At 42.8% G+C, this 20,542-nt stretch overlaps 1 protein-coding gene across 3 annotated transcripts in view; it reads left to right on the plus strand.

Moving 5' to 3' along the window:
- nav2b (neuron navigator 2b) overlaps window positions 1–20,542 on the plus strand; it is an 86,349-nt gene that overhangs the window by 28,730 nt on the left and 37,077 nt on the right. For all 3 annotated transcript variants that reach the window (XM_063000817.1, XM_063000819.1, XM_063000818.1), the window contains exons 2-5: window positions 11,157–11,286; window positions 15,157–15,433; window positions 16,420–17,017; window positions 19,376–19,651. In XM_063000817.1, the coding sequence (XP_062856887.1) occupies window positions 11,157–11,286; window positions 15,157–15,433; window positions 16,420–17,017; window positions 19,376–19,651 (1,281 nt within the window). The remainder of the gene's footprint in view (window positions 1–11,156; window positions 11,287–15,156; window positions 15,434–16,419; window positions 17,018–19,375; window positions 19,652–20,542) is intronic.

The following is a 20,542-nucleotide window of genomic DNA, read 5'->3' on the forward strand; positions in this document are numbered from 1 at the left end:
ATTAATGTGTTATTAATTGTTTATTAGCATGATTATTATGTTGGTTATTAGTGTGGTTATTGTTATGGTTATTAGCATGGTTATTATGGTGGTTATTATAGTGGTTATAAGTGTAGTTATCATAGTGGCTTTTATTGTAGTTAATGTAGTTATTTTTGTGCTTATTATCGTGGTTTTTAGTGTAGTTATTATTGTGGTTAATGTCAGGTTATTAGTGTAGTTATTATTGTGGTTAATGTCAGGTTATTAGTGTAGTTATTATTGTGGTTGTTATCATGGTTATTAGTGTAGTTATTATTGTGGTTATTAGTGTATTTATCATGATTTTTAATGTGTTATTAATTGGTTATTAGCATGATTATTATGTTGGTTATTAGTGTGGTTATTGTTATGGTTATTACCCTGGTATTGTGATTATTAGCATGGTTATTATGGTGGTTATTACAGTGGTTATTAGTGTAGTTAATAGTGTAGTTTTTATAGTGGTTATTAGTGCAGTTATCATAGTGGTTTTTAGTGTAGTTAATGTAGTTATTTTTGTGCTTATTATCGTGGTTATTAGTGTAGTTATTATTGTGGTTAATGTCAGGTTATTAGTGTAGTTATTATTGTGGTTGTTATCATGGTTATTAGTATACCTGTTATAGTGGTTATTAGTGTATTTGTCATGATTATTAATGTGTTATTAATTGGTTATTATTATGATTTTACCATGTTATTAGCATAGTTATTATCTTGGTTATTAGCATGGTTATTATCTTGGTTAATATTGTGGTTAATATTGTGGTTATTATTAAAGTTAATCAGTGTAGTTTCGTGGATATTAGTGTAGTTATTTAATATATGTTTTAAAGTGTACTGGTTGACAGCTCTTTTGTGCTCAGTCTGGGTTCATTGTTCCTCTTTATTCTACATTAAAGTGAAATTTTGCACCAGTTTCTCAGAATATAGACTTTCATAATATTGATTTACTGTGTTTTTTAAGTTAGTGTAATGTAGCGTAATTTAATTCCTATAATTAACATGCTATTGTTTTCTGTAACGTTTCAGTAGGGGATCTCATGGGACACTGAGGTTGCTCAGCAGTCTGATATATCGACCCATCAGGCCAGAATCCTGTGTTCAACTGGTCGTGTCTGAGAGAGGGAATGTTGTATAGGAATTTGCCACATTGACACAGGCCCAGGCTCTAATTGAATAAGTCTCTAGTGCAGTGGAAACTGGATATGTCTAAACTGTGAGACAAAAAGGAAAAATAGAACAAAAGGAAATCTGATAGATAAACAAAGGAATTGAATGTCTGATAAATGTTACTTTATGTTACTGAATAGAGACGGTCATTAGTCATGAATATAATCAAGTAGTGGCAATAACAGCAATACCTGATCACTGTAAATGTGTAACTACATGTTTACTTATTTATTATTTATTCATTATAATTATTACATTTCAAATGAAATAAAAAAAGTTACAGATTCCACAGATAAAAGACAATTCACTGATGATATAAAGTGCTGGATTACTGTATTCATATTCCAGTATTTGGATTGGCTATTTTAAATTGCCCTTATGGATGGTCATCCTGTACAGGGTGTATTTTTTACTTTGCACCCAGTGTTTTTTGGGTAGGGTCCAGATGCACCAGGATCCTGATAAGGATAAAGCAGTTAAATAAATGAATGCATGAATGAACGATTGTGAGACAGTCAGGATTTCTGATTTTCTGCTTAAGTCTCTCATTATTGATTCCCTCAGCAACTCGGACCAGTTTATTAAACTTAGCTGTGCATCTCTGATAAATTTCAGAAGTTTGTTTTAATATTTAAATTTTGCTGACTTTGGCTAATCAGTGATTTATTCTGAGCAAACAGGACGGGTCAGTGAGTTGTATTGCAGTGTTGCATCAACTCGCCGGACCTTTAGCCATTCTAGTGTTAATAACGGCCTTTAACAAAGCAACCCACCCCCCACCCTCCTGTTTCCTGCCCGGTGGACTCCCCGTCCATCATCCTTTCACTAAACAGGCTTTGGGGCGAGTTGTTAATCCTGTCTCTCCAGCATGGTGGTGCAGAAAGGCGTGTTTTATATGTGTGTGTGTGTGTGTGTTTGTGTGTGTGTTACATCTGCCCACCTGTCTACTCCGTCGTTACAATTTAATTAACCTTTAATTCAATATGATGTGTCTTATACAGCAAGTTCTGTCAGGTTTCATTACCAGGCAAGAAAAAAAACAATGAATTTAAAGAAAAATACTCATCTCAAAGAATTTGTGTTTGCAACACAAAGCAAATGTTAAATATCTCACTTAATTTCCTTAGCTTTCCTGTTTTGTATCATCAAGAGATTCTGAGCGCAGAGATTCTGAGCTCCTCGGTTCGAAACTTGCCGTTGCCACCGGTCGGCTGGGCGCCATCTAGCGGGCATAATTGGCAGTGCCTGCAGCAGACACGGTTCTGCTAGGGCGGGGTCTTCAAAAGCTGTGTAAGGACCCTGATTTGCAGATATAGAGGCGCCGGTGCAGAATGCATAGGTGAAAAAGGGTTCCGCTAAGGGCTGTGTGCGGGTCGGAGGAGGCGTGAGCAGCAATATACCCACCTCGACTGCAATCAGGGATCCCCGAGCAGCGGAAGACAAATTGACTATGCTAAATTGGGAAAAAATGGGAGAAAATGCATAAATAAAATAGAAAAAAAGGAAATGATTGTGCTTGGAGGAGCCTCTGACTTCCACTTAACATTAGTGAACAGATGCCGAAGATTAGCCAGTTTATCACTAACCAATCAGCTTCCAGCTCCTGAACATGGATGGCTTCCAGCATAGTCGGGACACAAGCTCATGACATCCAGATGACAGGGTGAATGCTTAGGAGCCACTTTCATGAACGTCTACAATTTTATTGCAGTGTTTTCTTAACCCAAAAAACTGATTTCAAAGAAAGTTGCTGCAAGATAAAAACTTAAAATGAATCTGATAAGATCCTGGTGTGACTGGTCAAGACTCTGATTGAGCTTTATTCTCAGTACGTTTAAAAGAAGTCACTAGTTCAGTGGAAACTGGATATGTCTAAACTGTGAGGGAGAAAATGGAAAAAAAAATTTTGTTGGATAAACATAAAGACAATCAAATGCCTAATAATGTGACTAAATAGAGACGTCATTAGTCGTGAACGTAATCAAGTAGTGTAAAAAATGAATTGTAAAGAAAGTTGCTGCAAGATGCTGGTGTGACTGCTTAGCTCCGTCATCTTCAGCGTATGCAGTTAACACAAACATTCATTTTGATGGTACATCTATGGTGTTTATCACAACACACAAGTACAGAAAAAGCAAACAACCTCCACCTTGATAAAAAATAAGTCATTTAAAAATAAAAGCAATTTCTGGGACTGTCGGGTGGCACAGAAGTCCAATCGACCATGCAGCTCACTTTCTGATTGGGTTCTCACTGGACACATTTTGTGGTGAGAACTTTGGATGAGAAATAATCTTGATGTTACATCAGCAATTTCTTGGTAAAGTGATTAAAAAAGCCATTTCTCTTAACAAAAATGTAGTTTCACCTCATTTGGCTTATTGCTACTTAACAGAATGTTTATATTATGTTGTAGTAATTCATTTAAACCTTTGATCTAATTGGTGGATAATCTAATGTACAGTATATAGTAACGGTTATAGTTGTGGCTTAGCTGTGAGTTGGTCAGCTGGGAAGTTTTAATACATTAATTCGTTCATTCATTCATTCATTGTTTGTTTTATCACCGCTTTATCCTATTTAGGATCGAGGTGGGTACAGTTCATTGGGCGAAAGGTATAAAACACCCTAGACAGGTTACCAGTCCAGCACAGAGCAGTTTTAATACATTCTTATTAAATATCACATTTACATTTTATCTATATTTCTATATCGTCATTATTTCATTAAATTTTTATGTTTTATCGCCACTTTATCCGGGTCAGAGTTGTGGCAGGTCTGAATCGTTGGACAAGACGCAAGTCCATCATAAAGACTCGGGCATCATCCTTCCCCACCCCAGACATACAGCTAGCCTATGGGATAAATACAAAGCTGCACTGTGTGGACAGTAGTAACCTAGTGGGTAGAGCTTTGGACTATTAATCGAAAGGTTTGGGACGGCACAGTGGCTCAGCGGGTGGCACTGTTGCCTCACAGCAAGAAGGTGCATGTTCTCCCCGGGGAGCTCCGGTTTCCTCCGGTGAATTCAGGTGAATTGGAGATACAAAATTGTCCCCGACTGTGTTTGACGCTAAAAACTTGAACTGATGAATCTTGTGTAACCAGTAACTATCTGTTCTGTCATGAATGTAAAACATGATGTTAAAATCCTAACAAAAAATAAATCGAAAGGGGTTTTAATCTTGCCTTTGGCATGTATGTTGGACCCTTGAGCAAAGTCCTTACCCTTCTCAGCTCCGGGGTGCTGTACAATGACTGACCCTGTGCTTTTACCCCAGCATATGAGCTGGGATGTGTTTGATATAAATGACAAATAAAAGTGTTCCATCTGCCCTAGATTATAGATTAAATTATAGTAAGTTGCTAATAATATACAGCTGAGAGTGATCCAAACGACTTTATAAATGTATATAGTTCATATATTCTGAGAAACTTTAAGCATGAGTTTACAGTTGTAATACAGAATTAGGTCATGTTTTGGGTTTACACTGTCCGCTAACCTCCATACGTGCTCAGTCAGAGGTCTGAGGAAATTCCCTCGTCTGAGGGTTGAAAGAACATCAAACAGGACTTAATATATACTCTCCGTCACTGTGTTTTCCGACACATACTTGAGGCTCGGCTCTTCTCGAACAGAGCAGAGCAGAGACAGGGTTTATTGGCTAAAAGAGAAAGGAAAGAGAAGGCAAGAGAAAAGTACATTCTTTTCATGGGTGGAATTGTACCACTATCTGACCCACCTTTGACATGTCCAGTGCCCACATGTTTCTTTCTCTTTGTAGTGGAAAGACGGGTTGTTTTGTCAGCATAGAGAACTCTCTCGTACTTCTGTTGTGGTTGGGAAACAGGAGACGAGGTGCTAACCAAAAGAAAACAGGCCAGTTACAGGCTTCTGTGTGAAAGCACTTTGTTCTGGATATCTTACATACACTGGAATGAACAGCCTTAGTCCACAACAGGGGTCATCAAAAAGGTGTCTGACTGTCCCAATAACTGCTCTTCTCAGAACAGAAAACATGTCAAGACTAGGGCTGGGCGGTATATCGCGAATATCGATATATTTGATATTACTTTTTATACGATGTTAAAAATGGCCATATTCGATATATCGAGTATGTCTAGGATACACAGGTTCCCATTTGAGAACATTTAAAACAGCACAAGCGCTGCGCATAACACTTTCTCTAGCGCATGAGCGAGTGGGCGCGTGCCCGCACACACATTCAAACTGAATCACTGAGTAAAGAGTCAGAAACGACTCTTTTCAAACGAATTACTCATTGAAATCAATTCAGGGAGCTGTGGTAAAGATTCATTCATTTTGCTCACACAAATGAATCAGTTCATTTGTGAAAGAGATTCATTTGTGGTTCATGGCTTGAAAAACAGCTGTATAAACCAATCAGAGCTTCCAAATTCAGATTTTGGGTGAAATTTCAATCTCTCTCTTGATTGGCTGTAAAGGCATAAGTGACAGTTTAGTGAACAAATTACCAGTTTCAGCTTTTTACCTTATAGGAGGATAAACACAGTTGGAAATGGATTAATATATTTTGGAAATATTCTGAAAACAAATAAGGTGGCCTTCAAGAAGAAAGACAAGGTGATTATATCCCTAATGGAACAACACACGGATATAAATTAGATTTGCAATTTGAAGAACAGAAGCTCAGGTAAACAGCGGTTATAATTTTATGCTGCTGTGTGGTTGATCTGAGTCGCGGTGCTGTTGTTTACCGTGCGCTTTGATTTTGCAATGATAGCAAAGCGTTATCAAATATTGTGGGGGGGGTTTCCACTTTTCCCCCCAATTTTTCTCCCCTAATCTAGTCATGTCCAATCACCCTGATTGCGTCCTCTATACTAGGGCTGGGCGATATATCGAGATTTTATAATATATCGATATATTTTCATACGCGATATAAGATAAGACAATATCGCTTATATCGATATACTGTAGATGTTGCGTTCCAATTAGATCCGACAGTTCGTCTTTCTCTTCTCCCAGTTAGTCTCTGCACATGTTCACCGGCCCCGCCTCTCTCCCTCACTGAACACAACTCGCCCCTCCCCACCGCTTCAGTCATTCCTGCAGGCAGCGATAGCATGGAGACGGATAAAGACATGACAGAAGCTATCGAGGAGGAGCTGCTTAGTAAAAAGAAAAATAATGGCTCAATTATTTTGAGATGGTTCGGATTCAAAGTGTCAGATGAGCAGCAGAATAATGTATTCTGTAGAGAAAGCCGAAAACAAGTCCAGACAAAATCTTCGAGCTCCGTGTACCATTCGTTTTTCACTTCAAATCCCAAAGTTGAAAAACAAGAAAACGAGTCGTTATTCGTTTCAAAAACCAATATAAACATACAAGCGCATGCACGGGCACGAGTTTATACTGGATGATATCCCGACGTCCGAGACTCATTTATTTATTTATCTTCTATTATAGTATTTCTTGTTCTCGGCCAATAAACATCCAAAAATTAATAAAATTGCATGAACTAACTCTGCAGTAAACAAGGAGCAAACAGCAATTAAACAACAAATAAAGCTGTTAAATAATAATAAAGTGCATGAAGCAGAACGCTGATTAAAATGCATTATATGTTGTAATAGTTACACAGTAACATGAATGATTAGTTCTGCCTGTATTACAGAACTGAGTTCTATATGGTAAAAGAAAATATTAATGTAAATGTTAATGTTGTGGCGACTGATGTAAAAATAATGTATAAAGTCCAAACATGTGAGGGGGGGTTTAACGAGAACGCTACTTTTAATGTCACACAAGCTCAGTGCAAAACACGCAAGCTCACAAAAGCGCAGCCGGAAACGGTCAATTTCTGTTATCTTCCCTACACACTTGCTCCCTGCGCCCTATAGTGCACTTAACATTCTTAAAGGGCCAGAAAATATATTTGTAATTCACATTACACAACAGGTGAGATGTTAGAAAACAAACTTTTTCTTACAATAGTTATTTTTTTTCTTAAGGAAAAATAGTTATTGTGTGAAGCTTCCCAGCATGAATATTAATAAAAGTGCCTGTAAAAAATTTGGAACATGTAGCTTTGTCTCAGAAGTGTCTTGTTGTTATTACCTTATGGGATGAAAAAATATCGAGATATATATCGTATATCGCCATTCAGCTAAAAAATATCGAGATATAATTTTTCCATATCGCCCAGCCCTACTCTATACTGATTCGACCCTTCACCGCTGACTGAGGACACCTCTCAACTGACATACGCCCCCTCCGGTACGCACAGTCAGTACAGACTGCATTTTTCACCTGCACGAGTCGAGTTCATATACTTGATGGGCACTGTGTATGGAGGGCCACACCCCATCAGCATTATTCCTCAGCCCTGTGCAGGCGCCATCAGTCAGCCAGCAGGGGCCACAGTCGCACCAGTTATGAGGACCTATGATCCGACTTTCTTACTCTCTAACCCAGAACAACAGCCAGTCGTTGTTCATGCAGCCGCCCAGCCTAGTCGGAAAGGCAGAGCTGAGATTTAATACGATGTATTCAAAACCCCAACTCTGGTGCGCTAGCGTACTTTACCGCTGCGCCACCTGAGTGGCCACATATTGTGGTTTTTTTATGCTTATTTATTTGAAGTAAAACAGCATAAATGTGATTGTGAGATTCTGCTGGTTTGTTTGATATAAATATTGTCAATATTAATACAAATACAGGCTTGTAATAATACAAAAGTAAAGTACGCTAGCGCACCAGAGTTGGGGTTTGGAATACATCGTATCGAATCTCAGCTCTGCCTTTCCGACTGGGCTGGGCGGCTGCATGAACAACGATTGGCTGTTGTTCAGGGTTAGGGCTAAAAAGTCGGATCATAGGTCCTCATAACTGGTGCGACTGCGGCCCCTGCTGGCTGACTGATGGCGCCTGCACAGGGCTGAGGAATAATGCTGATGGGGGTGTGGCCCTCCATACACAGTGCTCGTCAAGTGTATGAACTCGACTCTGTACGTGCCGGAGTACGTGCCGTGTCAGTTGAGAGGCGTCCTCATTCAGCGGTGAAGGGTCGAATCAGTACAGAGGACGCAATCAGGGTAATTGGAGACGACTAGATTAGGGGAGAAAATTATATAATTTATATATATATATAAAAAGTTTACATTATATCGTATCGTTTATCGCCACTTCTCAAATGCATATCAATGTATTCGTTTTTTTCTATCATCTTGTTATCAGATCTCAGACTTTTCTCCCAGCCGTTCCTGTCTTTGTTTATGCCAACAGTCTCTAACACCTGAAGGAACACAGCATGCGATGGCTGATGGACCCAAAACAAACCGTCACACACACAGGAAAATAAGTCACCCCTATGGGGACAGTGGTTAACCGAAAAATATAGAACAGATGCCCCGTGTTTACTTTGACTGACAGCAGCCAGGGGCGTTTTCTTCAAAACTTCAAGACCTCTTTGAAAAAGCACAATAAATACGTGATAAATTTTGGTGGAGGCAGGAGGGACATGTTGGCTTGTTCATTTGTGGATTTGCACTCCGGTGGCACGTCATTGAACTCACAAAACTGTTATGACTGAAAGCTAGGTTTGTTTGCTAATCCTTAGCACCAATCTCAAGGTTTCAACACATTGGGCCTGAATGGATCTGAGTTCATGGGGAGGATTAGCAGCTAGCACAGCTGTTGAATTAATCTATGTAGTGTTTGCGTATTTCTGATTAGCTGCTTCATTTGCTGGAAAACCTGTGTACACCGATCAGCCATAACATTAAAACCACCTTGTTTTTACACACATTGTCCATTTTATCAGCTTTACTTACCATATATAAGCACTTTGTAGTTCTACAATTACTGACTGTATTCCATTTGTTTCTCTGCATGCTTTGTTAGCCCCCTTTCATGCTGTTCTTTAATGGTCAGGACCCCCACAGGACCACCACAGAGCAGGTATTATTTAGGTGGTGGATCATTCTCAGCACTGCAGTGACAATGACATGGTGGTGGTGTGTTAGTGTGTGTTGTGCTGGTATGAGTGGATCAGACACAGCAGCGCTGCTGGAGTTTTTAAACACCTCACTGTCCCTGCTGGACTGAAAATAGTCCACCAACCAAAAATATCCAGCCAACAGCGACTCATGGGCAGCGTCCTGTGACCACTGATGAAGGTCTAGTAGATGACCAACTCAAACAGCAGCAATAGATGAGCGATCGTCTCTGACTATACATCTACAAGGTGGACCAACTAGGTAGGAGTGTCTAACAGAGTGGACAGTGAGTGGACACAGTATTTAAAAACTCCAGCAGCACTGCTGTGTCTGATCCACATATACCAGCACAACACACACTAACACACCACCACCATGTCAGTGTCACTGCAGTGCTGAGAATCATCCACCACCTAAATAATACCTGCTCTGTAGTTGTCCTGTGGCGGTCCTGACCATTAAAGAACATGGTGAAAGCAGACTATAAAGGTATGCAGAGAAACAGATGGACGACAATCAGTAATTGTAGAACTAGAAAGGGCTTCTACATGGTAAGTGGAGCTGATAAAATGGACAGTAAGTGTAGAAACAATTAGGTGGTTTTAATGTTATGGCTGATCAGTGTACGTGTAGCTACTAAGCTCTATAGCCTGAGCCTGAGGTTAGTGCTAGTGTTAACATACAACACATACTGATTTACGATCCTGGGCTTCATGTCTTCATGTATTTAATCTGGCCCCCAGCAAAAATGTTTGGACACCCCTGACTATAGCCTGATACACCTGCTTTGAAGATATACTTTATTTGTCATATATACATATACACGTGTACAGTACAATTAAATTCTTTCTTCGCATATCCCAGCTTGTTTGGAAGCTGGGGTCAGAGCGCAGGGTCAGTCATCGTACGGCGCCCCTGGAGCAGACAGGGTTAAGGGCCTTGCTCAAGGACCCAACAGTGGCTGCATAGCAGAGCCTGGATTTGATTTCGGTTGATAACCCAAAGCTCTACCCATTAGGCTACCACTGTCCCAGTGTACCACTGCTTTTGCTGCCCCCTGTTGTTGACACATAGTTTTGTACCCCTGTATATCTGCATCATTTTGGTCATGGTTTTTGTAAATTAGGATAAATTAGGGTTGTGTCAGAAGTGTTAAATAATTGAGGTGCGGGAGATGGAGCCTTGTGTGTAGAGCTTTTCACTAGCCCTGCAAATTACATATCAGAGGCAGCAGGAAGAGACCTCCGTACAGCCTTCCCTCCCTCTCAAACACTAACACGGCCAGTCGTGTGGATGCCTGGCCAGGTCGGTGTTTTTGCAGATGTCTAATTATTGAAACACTCAATGATTCCTAATGCATCTCCACACTCCCCTCCAGTGATCGTGATCAGAAATGTACCCACCCACATAAACACAATTGGCCGTGATTAAGGGAGGGAAGGGTGTCTCATTCCGCTGCTAGTGCAATATGCAATCTCCTGGAGTGGTGCCGGTCCCTGTGCAAGTGGAGAAAGAGGGGATGGGGGTGGGTTCACATGGAGCTTAGCGTGGCTTTCTGTATGCTATGTGGCAAGTGATAACAAGCGGCTGCAGATTCGGCATGTGTCAGAGGGGTTGGTGTGGTGATCGGACTCTCCTTTAATCAGATCAGGGTTGTGCAAGTGGCAGCAGATTCACAATTGAATATTGGGAATTGGAAATGACTAGATTAGCAGGTGGGGGGGGGGGTGTAAATAAGGCTTGTTGGACAACTCATTTTGGCAATACAAATAGTATTAAAAATACATGTGTGTTTTTTAGCTTTGTTAACAGTCACTTTTCTGAGACAGCTTCTCACAAGACTCTGAAGTATGTCTGTGGGAATTTGTGCCCATTCAGTCAAAAAAGCTTTTGGCTAGGCGCTGATGTTGTGCAAGGAAGACTCAGTAAAGGAAGGGAAAGAGTGTCAGACCTTTATTGTTTTCTCTTTTTTTGTCTGTAAGCTGGGAGGACAGCAGTTCAGTCAGCAGTGGGATCAGTGACACTGTGGATACAGATGAACTCAACACCAGTTCTTCTCTCAGCTCGTACGTCACCACCCCCTCGGCCCCGCACAGGAACATAGAGGAACAGGTGAGTGATGCACAGCTGCAGCCACTCCACATCTGCTCAGTCCCTAAAACTGAGTAATGCTTATTACACACTTCGCCAAGAAGATGTGCCAACCTGCTTTTATATCACTCACAATATGCTAACCATACACTAAATGTGCTGTTACCAGATGTGATGCATAAGCAACACATCTCCTGCCATCCAGTGCCATGAAAATGTATTTTTCTCCTCCTGATTTTAGCTTGTCAGACTAAATGGTTTGAGTGTCATCCTTATGCGAAGTAAGTCAAGGAGAACATGACAACACCCTTTTCTTTTTCTTTTTTGGGTTGCAGCAGGATGCCAGTCCCCAGACATACTCAATCATGTGTGTAGACGCCCAGCCGGCGAGCGCAGCTGAGATTTAAACCTGGATGCAAATTTACTACGTTTACATGACTGTGCCACTGAATGCCAAGCATAAAAGCAGTACACAACATTTTTTCTAATGCAGTTTATTCACAGTTTCTACAGTATTTCAGTTTTCTATAAAATTCATTTTCGTTTAAGACAAAAACGTCTACAGTGTCGTCATCTGGAGACGTGAAAAGATAAACCAATGGGAAACGAGTTCGTTGGATACAGTAGTTCAGGTTTTTGTGTCTGTGCGTCATATAAACAGTTTGTCTAATTGGCGGCTCTTTGTCAAGGTCAGTTTGTTTGTTTGTTTATTAGGATTTTAACGTCATGTTTTACACTTTGGTTACATTCATGACAGGAACGGTAGTTACTCATTACACAAGATTCATCAGTTCACATGTTTATATCGAACACAGTCATGGACAATTTAGTGTCTCCAGTTCACCTCACTTGCATGTCTTTGGACTGTGGGAGAACATGCAAACTCCACACAGAAAGGACCCAGACTGCCCCACCTGGGGATTGAACTCAGGACCTTCTTGCTGTGAGGTGACAGTGCTACCCACTGAGCCACCGTGCCGCCCCTGACAGGGTCAGCGGCAAACTGGGTAAAAGTTCGGTCGGATTCATGAGAAAATCCTGAGCATTTAATCCGTAAATGTGGCACTCGGTTGGTGCAGCGGTGAACACACTAGCCCACCAGTGCTGAGATCTTGAGCTCTCGAGTTTAAATGTCAGCTCTGCTATTAGCCAGCCGGGGAGCCTACACAGACACACGATTGCTGTGCCTGTAGGAGGAGGGACAGTGGCTGAAACAGGGTTCCTAGTCACTGGGGCAGGTGTGGCCTCTGCTGACTGTCGAGGTGTCTGGGGCAGGTGTAGCCTCTGCTGACTGGTGATCAGGTGACTTTGGTCGGCTGATCACGAATGGTAGCGTGTGGCTCTCTGTGGGTGATCCTGTACTTTGTGAGACCACACCCCTGGCAGATGAAAAGAAGCGATCGACGACTGTGTGTGCTAGAGGAGTCATGTGACAGCCTCGGCCCTGCCTGATTGGGGGTGGGGTTGATGGTGGCAGTAGCGAGAAAGATAAGCTACAATTGGCCATGACTGGATTGGGTGAAAATGGGGGGGTTGGGTGGACCAGTAAACGTCTGTGGCGCATGGAAAGCAGCACAGCCATAAAAACAATGATCCAAAAAATTCATGTCCCAAAATGCTTGTGACTGCAAATCTTTCGGAAACAGAATTCCTCAGTTCGCTTCTGAGTTTTATCGATGGGCCGCTTGTTCATGTTTTAGATGGAACACAGCCACCACATATTGTCTAGAATTCTGACCAGCTCCTGCGTATGTACAGTTTAACAATACGAGGTCAGTCAGCATAAAGTCAGTCAAAATGCTTCTTGTAGTCCGGCTTATGCCAAGTTCACACTACCCGACTTTCCAAGTCGTCAGTTTGCTGTACAGTTCACACTACACAACTGGATCTCTTGTAATCGGGAGTCTTTCAAGTCGGTGTGGCTTTTACTCTACACGACTGATCGGCGATAGAGGGTTTTACACTACACCATCTATCACCAACTGGAATCACAGGCGAGCTGCTCTGGTCTCTCAAACTATGTTTTTTCACGTGAGAAGTGACGAGGGGTTTAATGATACCATGTACAAAAATTCATGTCAACAATGTGTGCTGATGTGCAGCATAAAATCAAGGAGAAAAAAATAAATGAATCTGAGTGGATTTGGCTACATGAACAGCATGGATTGTTCTGTAGTGAGTTGGAGGTTAATAAATATTTATTGCAATGCAACGTTGGTGTTTTGTAGACAACGATACGGTCAGACATACTGTAAAACTAGTGTGCGCGCCGAATTCTGATATAAACTATATTATGCCCCTGTCCCACGTTTTACACTCCTCCCCTGCGTTTCCCCTTACACCGTATATTGCGTTCTCATTGGTTGTTCGACATAGCGCTCATTGCCAGTTGGGCAACTCAGAACCAGATATTTGACATGCTAGGTCCCAGTCGGTGAGCGAAAATCAGGGCAAAAATTGTGTAGTGTGAACTAGGCATTACACAGTGGTCCAGGAAACACAGGCCAAAAATGTGTCACCTCCCAGCTCAGTGTTTTGCTCATCGTCCCGTTTTGAGCATCCTCCCTTCCTCCTCCACTCTCCCTCAGCTCGCCTGCATTCCCTCGTTCCTTTCCACCGTGAGCCTGAGTCTGAGTTCATTATCCGAGTGTTGAGATTACAGTGTTTCGAATTTGGCCCGACAACAACTGGAGGCCATTAAAATTCTTTCTGGGGCGGTGATGCTTTATGAGTATTTTCAGTAGCTGTTGAACAATAATCTGCTCTGAGGGAGGATGAAGTCATCTTGGCCAGTTCTGCACAAGTGCTGAGTTCTGTTTATTTGAGGAACCTTGTTAGAGAAACATGAGATCTGGATTTACTTCACATCAGCTGAGTCTACAGCACACTGACGGCTGATTAGGTTCACTGTAAGGACAAAAGTATTGGGACACCCCTTCTAAATAGTGAAATTATGTGTTTAAGCCAGAACAGTTGCTAACAGGTGTAATGAATCAGTTATATAAAGATATGCCTCCAACTTTACAGCAACAGTTTAGGGTAGGCCCTGTCCTGTTCCAGCATGACTGTGCCCCATTCACATAGCAAGCTCTATAAAGACATGAAGAAAAGCCCTGACCTCAACCCTACTGAACAGCTTTGAAATGAACTGGAACGTTAACTAAGGCTTTATTGACCAACATCAGCGCCCAGCCATGCGAATGCTCTTTGGATTGAATGGGCACAAATTCCCACAGACATACTTCAAGGCTTCAGGTCTTGTGAGAAGCCTTCTCAGAAAAGTGGCTGTTGTTATAGCTGGAAACGTCTCACTTTGAAATGAGATGTCCAACAAGCTTATGGCCAGGTGTCCAAATACGTTTTGGCCTTATAGTGTGTCAGAATGATGAGTTATGAGAACTAAGAAACCCATTTTACCGATCCGCCTGACCCCCTGCTGATGTCAGTTATTTTTGTGTTTTACCACTGCTTTATCCTGCTCATGGTCGCGGTGGGTCCTGCTTCCCCGGAATCACTGGGCACAGTGCACCAGCACAACATGGACTGTGGCTCACATTGCAGATCATTTTAATCCTGGTGATAAGGTACGGACCGAAGGGATCCCCCATAACTGCTGCAATTACGACCTCTGCTGGCTGATTAATGACACCTCCACAGTGAGACGGGGGATCATGCGGATCGGTGCGTGACTCTCTGTGTGCAATACGGATCTTCATATAAACCGTTGGCAAGGGGGTGTGTTTTATTTACAGACACCAGTCTAGTGATTTCTGGTGGAACAGAACCCTCTGTGACCCAGACCAGGATAAAATGACTTATGATAATGACATGAAATGTAAAATCGCAGCAGCAGCACAGCTTATCACACGCATTTGTTTTTTTACCACTCAGCTCCAGACAGATGCAGAGAAGCGCTCAGCCATCGAACGCAGCTGGACCAGCGAGGATCTGCATCGCCCAGACGTCGGAATGGAAACCGGTTTAAAGTGGTGCAGTCCAGCGGAATTCTCAGATGAAACTGAGCGCAGCATGACAGGACGGAAAATGCATGCAGTATCCCAGACGGGCTCTCTGAGGCGGGGCATGAGTGCCCAGGTGGCCATCGCCTCTCCCAGGACAAAAACCACGACGTCAACCAACTGCAAATCACTAAAGGTCCACAGTAATGGTACGTGATGAAACAACAACCTTCACATCAACACCCCTGTCATGGGTTTTTGAGAAGTAGTGCAGAAGTGCTTTTTGATTGTTGCTGTGTTTAGAGCTGGGAGGTATGTCAAATATTTAAGATACATATGTGGCCAAAAGTATGTGGACACCCCTCCTAATTATTTAGTTTAGCTTTTTTGGCTATAAACATTGCAGACATGTGTATAAGATAATTGGGTGTGTACAACTTTGTGGGAAGACCCTTACCTGTTCCAGATGACTAAGTGAGGTCTATGAGGCAAGCCGTAGCCTAGAGGTTAAGGTACTGGACTAGTAATCAGAAGGTCACTGGTTCAAGCCCCACCACTGCCAGGTTGCTGCTGTTGGGCCCTTGAGCAAGGCCCATAACCCTCAGTTGCTCAGACTGTATACTGTACTGTAACTGTAATGTAAGTCACTTTGGATAAAGGCGTCTGCTAAATGACGAAAAGGCCTGAACCCCATTAAACACCATTGGGATGAAGTAGAATGTTGATTGTGAGCAGGTTAATGCCTATGGGTTTGGAATGGGATACATCCAACAAGATAACAGTCAGCTGTCCACATACTTTTGGACATATAGTGTACATTGCTTATCACTGCATAGACTTGTATGTATAGCCCTAACTGGATGCTGTAATTCTTAGGGCAGTTGTAGCGTAGCAGTTAAGGTACTGGACTAGTAAGTGGAAGGTCGCTGGTTCAAACCCTACCAGTGCCAGGTTGCCACTGTTGGGCCCTTGAGCAAGGCCCTTAACCCTCAGTTGCTTAGACTGTAAGTCGCTTTGGATCAAAGCATCTGCTAAATGCCATAAATGTAATCCTTACCACTTCTAATTAGTGTTTGTGTGAGCATGAATGAGGTTGGCATCATTGTTGGCATCTGTAAGGTCAGAACTGACCAGACTGATGGTGTTGCTGTGATGCTTGATCATCGCTCATGCTTTGACGTTTATCTGCTTGCAGGCAAAACCGATGACATCAAAGTGTCAGAGAAAAGTCGCTTCTCCCCACACTCACAGATACCCGCCAGCGAGGGCAAGAAGTTACCCACCAGCTCGAACACCCATACTCCAACCAACACCTTCGGCTTTAAGAAAACCTCCAGCACTGCAATAATAACTGCCAGTGGTGCCATCCTGACCAGCGGCTCCGCCACTCTGGGGAGGATCCCAAAATCCAAAGGCTTTACCTCATCTCGTATGGTGACCCAGCAAACATGTGTTGACGATGGGTACCTTTCACCCAGCGCACGTACCAGCCTGCAGTACCGAAGTCTCCCTCGTCCTAGTCGCGGTAACGGTGGCGTGGGCACGGCCCGTGGTGCCGCTCGCACCTTTGATGCTAGCTCGATTAGCAAGGGTACAGCGACATTGCCCAACCCAAAGAGCCGCAGCTTGGTCAGATCCAGCGCCAACCAGACAGACCGGGAGAAGGGAGTGCTCTCAGATACGGAGAACCTGGCTTTGGGATCGCTGCAGAAGTCCGGTAGTGGAGGGCAGTCCCAGCCAGTTAGACAGACTGGTGGAAAGGGTTTGGAAACATTGTCGCCCACCACACACAGGTGAGTTTTAAACTGTTTTTACCTAATGAGGTAAGCAGGTAGTGCACCATGGTTTAAATACTGCCTTCTCACTCACTTTCTTAACCGCTTATCCAATTGAAGGGGGGAAGGGTGGAGCCTATCCCAGCTTTTCAATGGGTGCAAGGCACACAGTATAACCCTGGATGGGGCGCCAGTCCATTGCAGGGAAGACACACATACACACACCCATTCACCTACAGGGCAATTCAGTGTCTCCAATTAACCTGACTGCATGTTTTTGGACTGTGGGAGGAAACCAGAGCTCCCGGAGGAAACCCACACAGACACGGGGAGAACATGGAAACTCTGCACAGAAAGCGAATCGAACCGAGGACCTTCTTGCTTCTTGCCCATACTGCCCTCTTGACTAATCTAAAAAACGGCAGGATCAAAAATATACATACAGCAGCTTAGATGGTTTATATAAATTAGAAAAATAGAAGGGCTGTCCCAATACTTTTGGCCATACAGTGTAGCACTTTGGATCATCACTGGCTGTATCAGTTACATTTCTTTACTGTCAGATTGGCCTGTTTCCAGTTTCTTGGCAGATTGTTACTACTGATTTTGATGCATTTGTTGACATCATTATGAACTTTTTATATATTTAGAATATATATTTAGGTCCAAAACCTTACCACTTTATTAGGAACAGCATACTAATACCTTGTTGGTCACTTGTTTGCTCTCAGAACAGTACTTTATTTCTTTGTGGCTTTCTTTTAACTACGTGATAGTTAAACTTTTATCAGGTGCACAGTCTAATGCTAATCTGCAAATCTCCTGTTTTACCACATTTCAAGAGTGTCCTGCTGAATACTGATCTGGTGACTGATAAGAAAAAAAGCAATCTGAGGTGACTTTTTGTCACATGGCATATTATCATGTTGGGAGGAAGATGATGACCACTGAGTACGTTTACGAGATTGCCAGAACAGAAAAGGAGCCACTGAACTACACGAAATACTGCAAGTTACGTTACTTTGGGTGTGTAATGAGGCCCCCAGATGACAACACTGAAGGTGGTGTTATGACAGGACATGGATGACAAGGAAGACCAAGAATAAGCTAGATTGACCACAACATGACGTGGATTGCGTTATCAGTGGCTAATCTGCTACAAGTGACAGGAGACAGAGGGCATTGGATAACGCTGACCCATCTGTCCAGCCAACCATCACAAAGCCATGACTGTAGTGACATGACATTAGTATCTATTATATGGTAGTGAATAGAGGGATGCCCTTTTTTCTTTCAGCTACTCCCATATTAGGGGTTGGCACACCAGATGCTCTTCCTGATGCAACCTTTTTTTTTTATCCGGGCCTGTGACCAGCACTGACAAGTGCACTTACCAATGACTAGGCCGTTTGGCCAAACCCCCTCCAGACACAGCCAATCATGTCTGTGTAGACACGGACCGGCCGATAGCACCGTTCAGATTCCAACCTCGGCTCTGAGCGGAAGTGGACTAGCAAAATTTAATAATCAAGCACCTTTGAAAGTACCTTTTTTTCCTTTATTTTGATGTTTGATGTGAACCTTAACTGAAGGTGCACACGTGTTCCTAATAAAGTGGCCAGTGAGTGTGTATATTTAGGTCATATTTTAATGATTGAAATGGGCAGTTCACTCTGTGAATGTATAATACCAGACGGAGCTTTGGCCTATCAGTCGTAAGGTTGGGTTCGAATCCCAGCTCTGCTGCATTTATCAGATGCTTTTATCCAAATTGTAGGAATTCTAGTAATTGAAGGTTAAGGGCCTTGCTCAGGGGCCCAGCAGTGGCAGTGGTGGGAATTGAATGAGCAATCTTCTGACTACTAATACAGAACTAACTGCTAAGCTACAACTGCCATGCAGCTACTCCTGGGCCCTTAAGCAAGGCTCTTAACCCTCTTGGCTCCCTCTTGAACCAGCAACTAGTCCAGTACCTTAACCACTAGGCTACAACTGTCCCAGCTGGGCAGTGGGGCAACTGGGCAGTGGTAGCTCAGCAGTTAAGATACTGGATTAGTGATTAAAAGATTACCGATTTAAACCCCATCACTGCCAAGCTGCCGTTGTTGGCCCCCTGTTGTATTTAGTCACAATTGTAAATTGCTTGGGATAAAAACAGCTGCTAAGTGTAACATCTCAGTGTATAGAACTTCGATGTACTGAACACGTGTACACGTATATATGACAAATAAAGGCATCCATGTGTGTGATTCTGATGTGATGTCTGCATAAAAGACATCAGCGGTAAAAGTAGCCTGGTATTTACACAGGTGTGAAGTGTAAAAGAGGCTTCCGTGACCCCCTTTTTATTTTAATGTACTCCTCTATTACATTAAGGCTATATGGAAGTAAGCCAGGGACCAAGCAGGCCCCCATCACTACCTGTGATAACATGAAGAGCTCCACCATCATTTCCAACCGGCATGCTGCAGTTCAACAGGGCGGCTCTGTCGAAGCTTCAGCAGTCAGTAACGGAGGCTGCAATGGTCTCGCATTCGGAGAAAATCTGACTTCAGCAAGCAGGGAATTAATAAAGAGCGCTGCGGGCAAAGAGGAGGCGCTTTCCACCTGCCCCAACCGACCCAGCACCATTCGTACCGGCTTTTCAGACAGGTGAGTCACATACAGTTAGCACGTTACCTACAGTTTATCAATTAGCTTTTTAAATGCAGTTTGGCTTTCCTAAAGCCTTAATGTGATATTAGCCATTGATGTTGCTGTGAAGGAATTGTAGATGTCTCTTTAGTTTACTAGGCCCTGAGTTCTGTATCATTCCAGCCATTAAGATCTGAACCTGCTTTTGTATTCTGAACAATCCTGTTGGATCGTTGTTATCTAAAAAACTAAACCAAAAACTAAAATGATTTGTCTGTTTATTGAACACTGATCCAAATAATTTGGAGATAAAATCCAGAGCACTCGGCGACCCCGCTCTGTAACTTTACATGATCTGCCACTTCATGGCTCATTTGCTGTGTTGTCTAAACGCTTCCACTTTTCAACAATACCGCACACAGTTTATCGTGGAATATCTAAGAGGTAAGAACTGACTTGCTGCAATGGGGGCATCCTGTTACAGAACCACACTGGAGTTTGGTGGCTTAGTGGGTAGCACTGTCTCCTCACAGCAAGCAGGTCCTGGGTTTGATCCCCAGGCAGGGCGGTCCGGGTCCTGTATGTGCTGAGTTTGCATGTTCTCCCCGTGTCTGCGTGGGTTTCCTCCGGGAGCTCCGGTGTCCTCCCACAGTACAAAAACATGCAGTCAGGTTAATTGGAGACACTGAATTGCCCTATAGGTGAATGAGTGTGTGTGTGTGTGTGTCTGCCCTGCGATGGACTGGCGCCCCGCCCAGGGTGTTACTGTGTGCCTTGCGCCCATTGAAAAGATGGGATAGGCTCCAATACCAACGAACCCCCCACCACCACCACCACGACCCTAATTGGATAAGCAGTTAAGAAAATGAATGAATGAATGTTAGACACTATATTTATGTGCGTGGTTTT

This window comes from Trichomycterus rosablanca, chromosome 8, assembly GCF_030014385.1.
Source record: "Trichomycterus rosablanca isolate fTriRos1 chromosome 8, fTriRos1.hap1, whole genome shotgun sequence".
NCBI classification, from domain to species: Eukaryota; Metazoa; Chordata; class Actinopteri; order Siluriformes; family Trichomycteridae; genus Trichomycterus; species Trichomycterus rosablanca.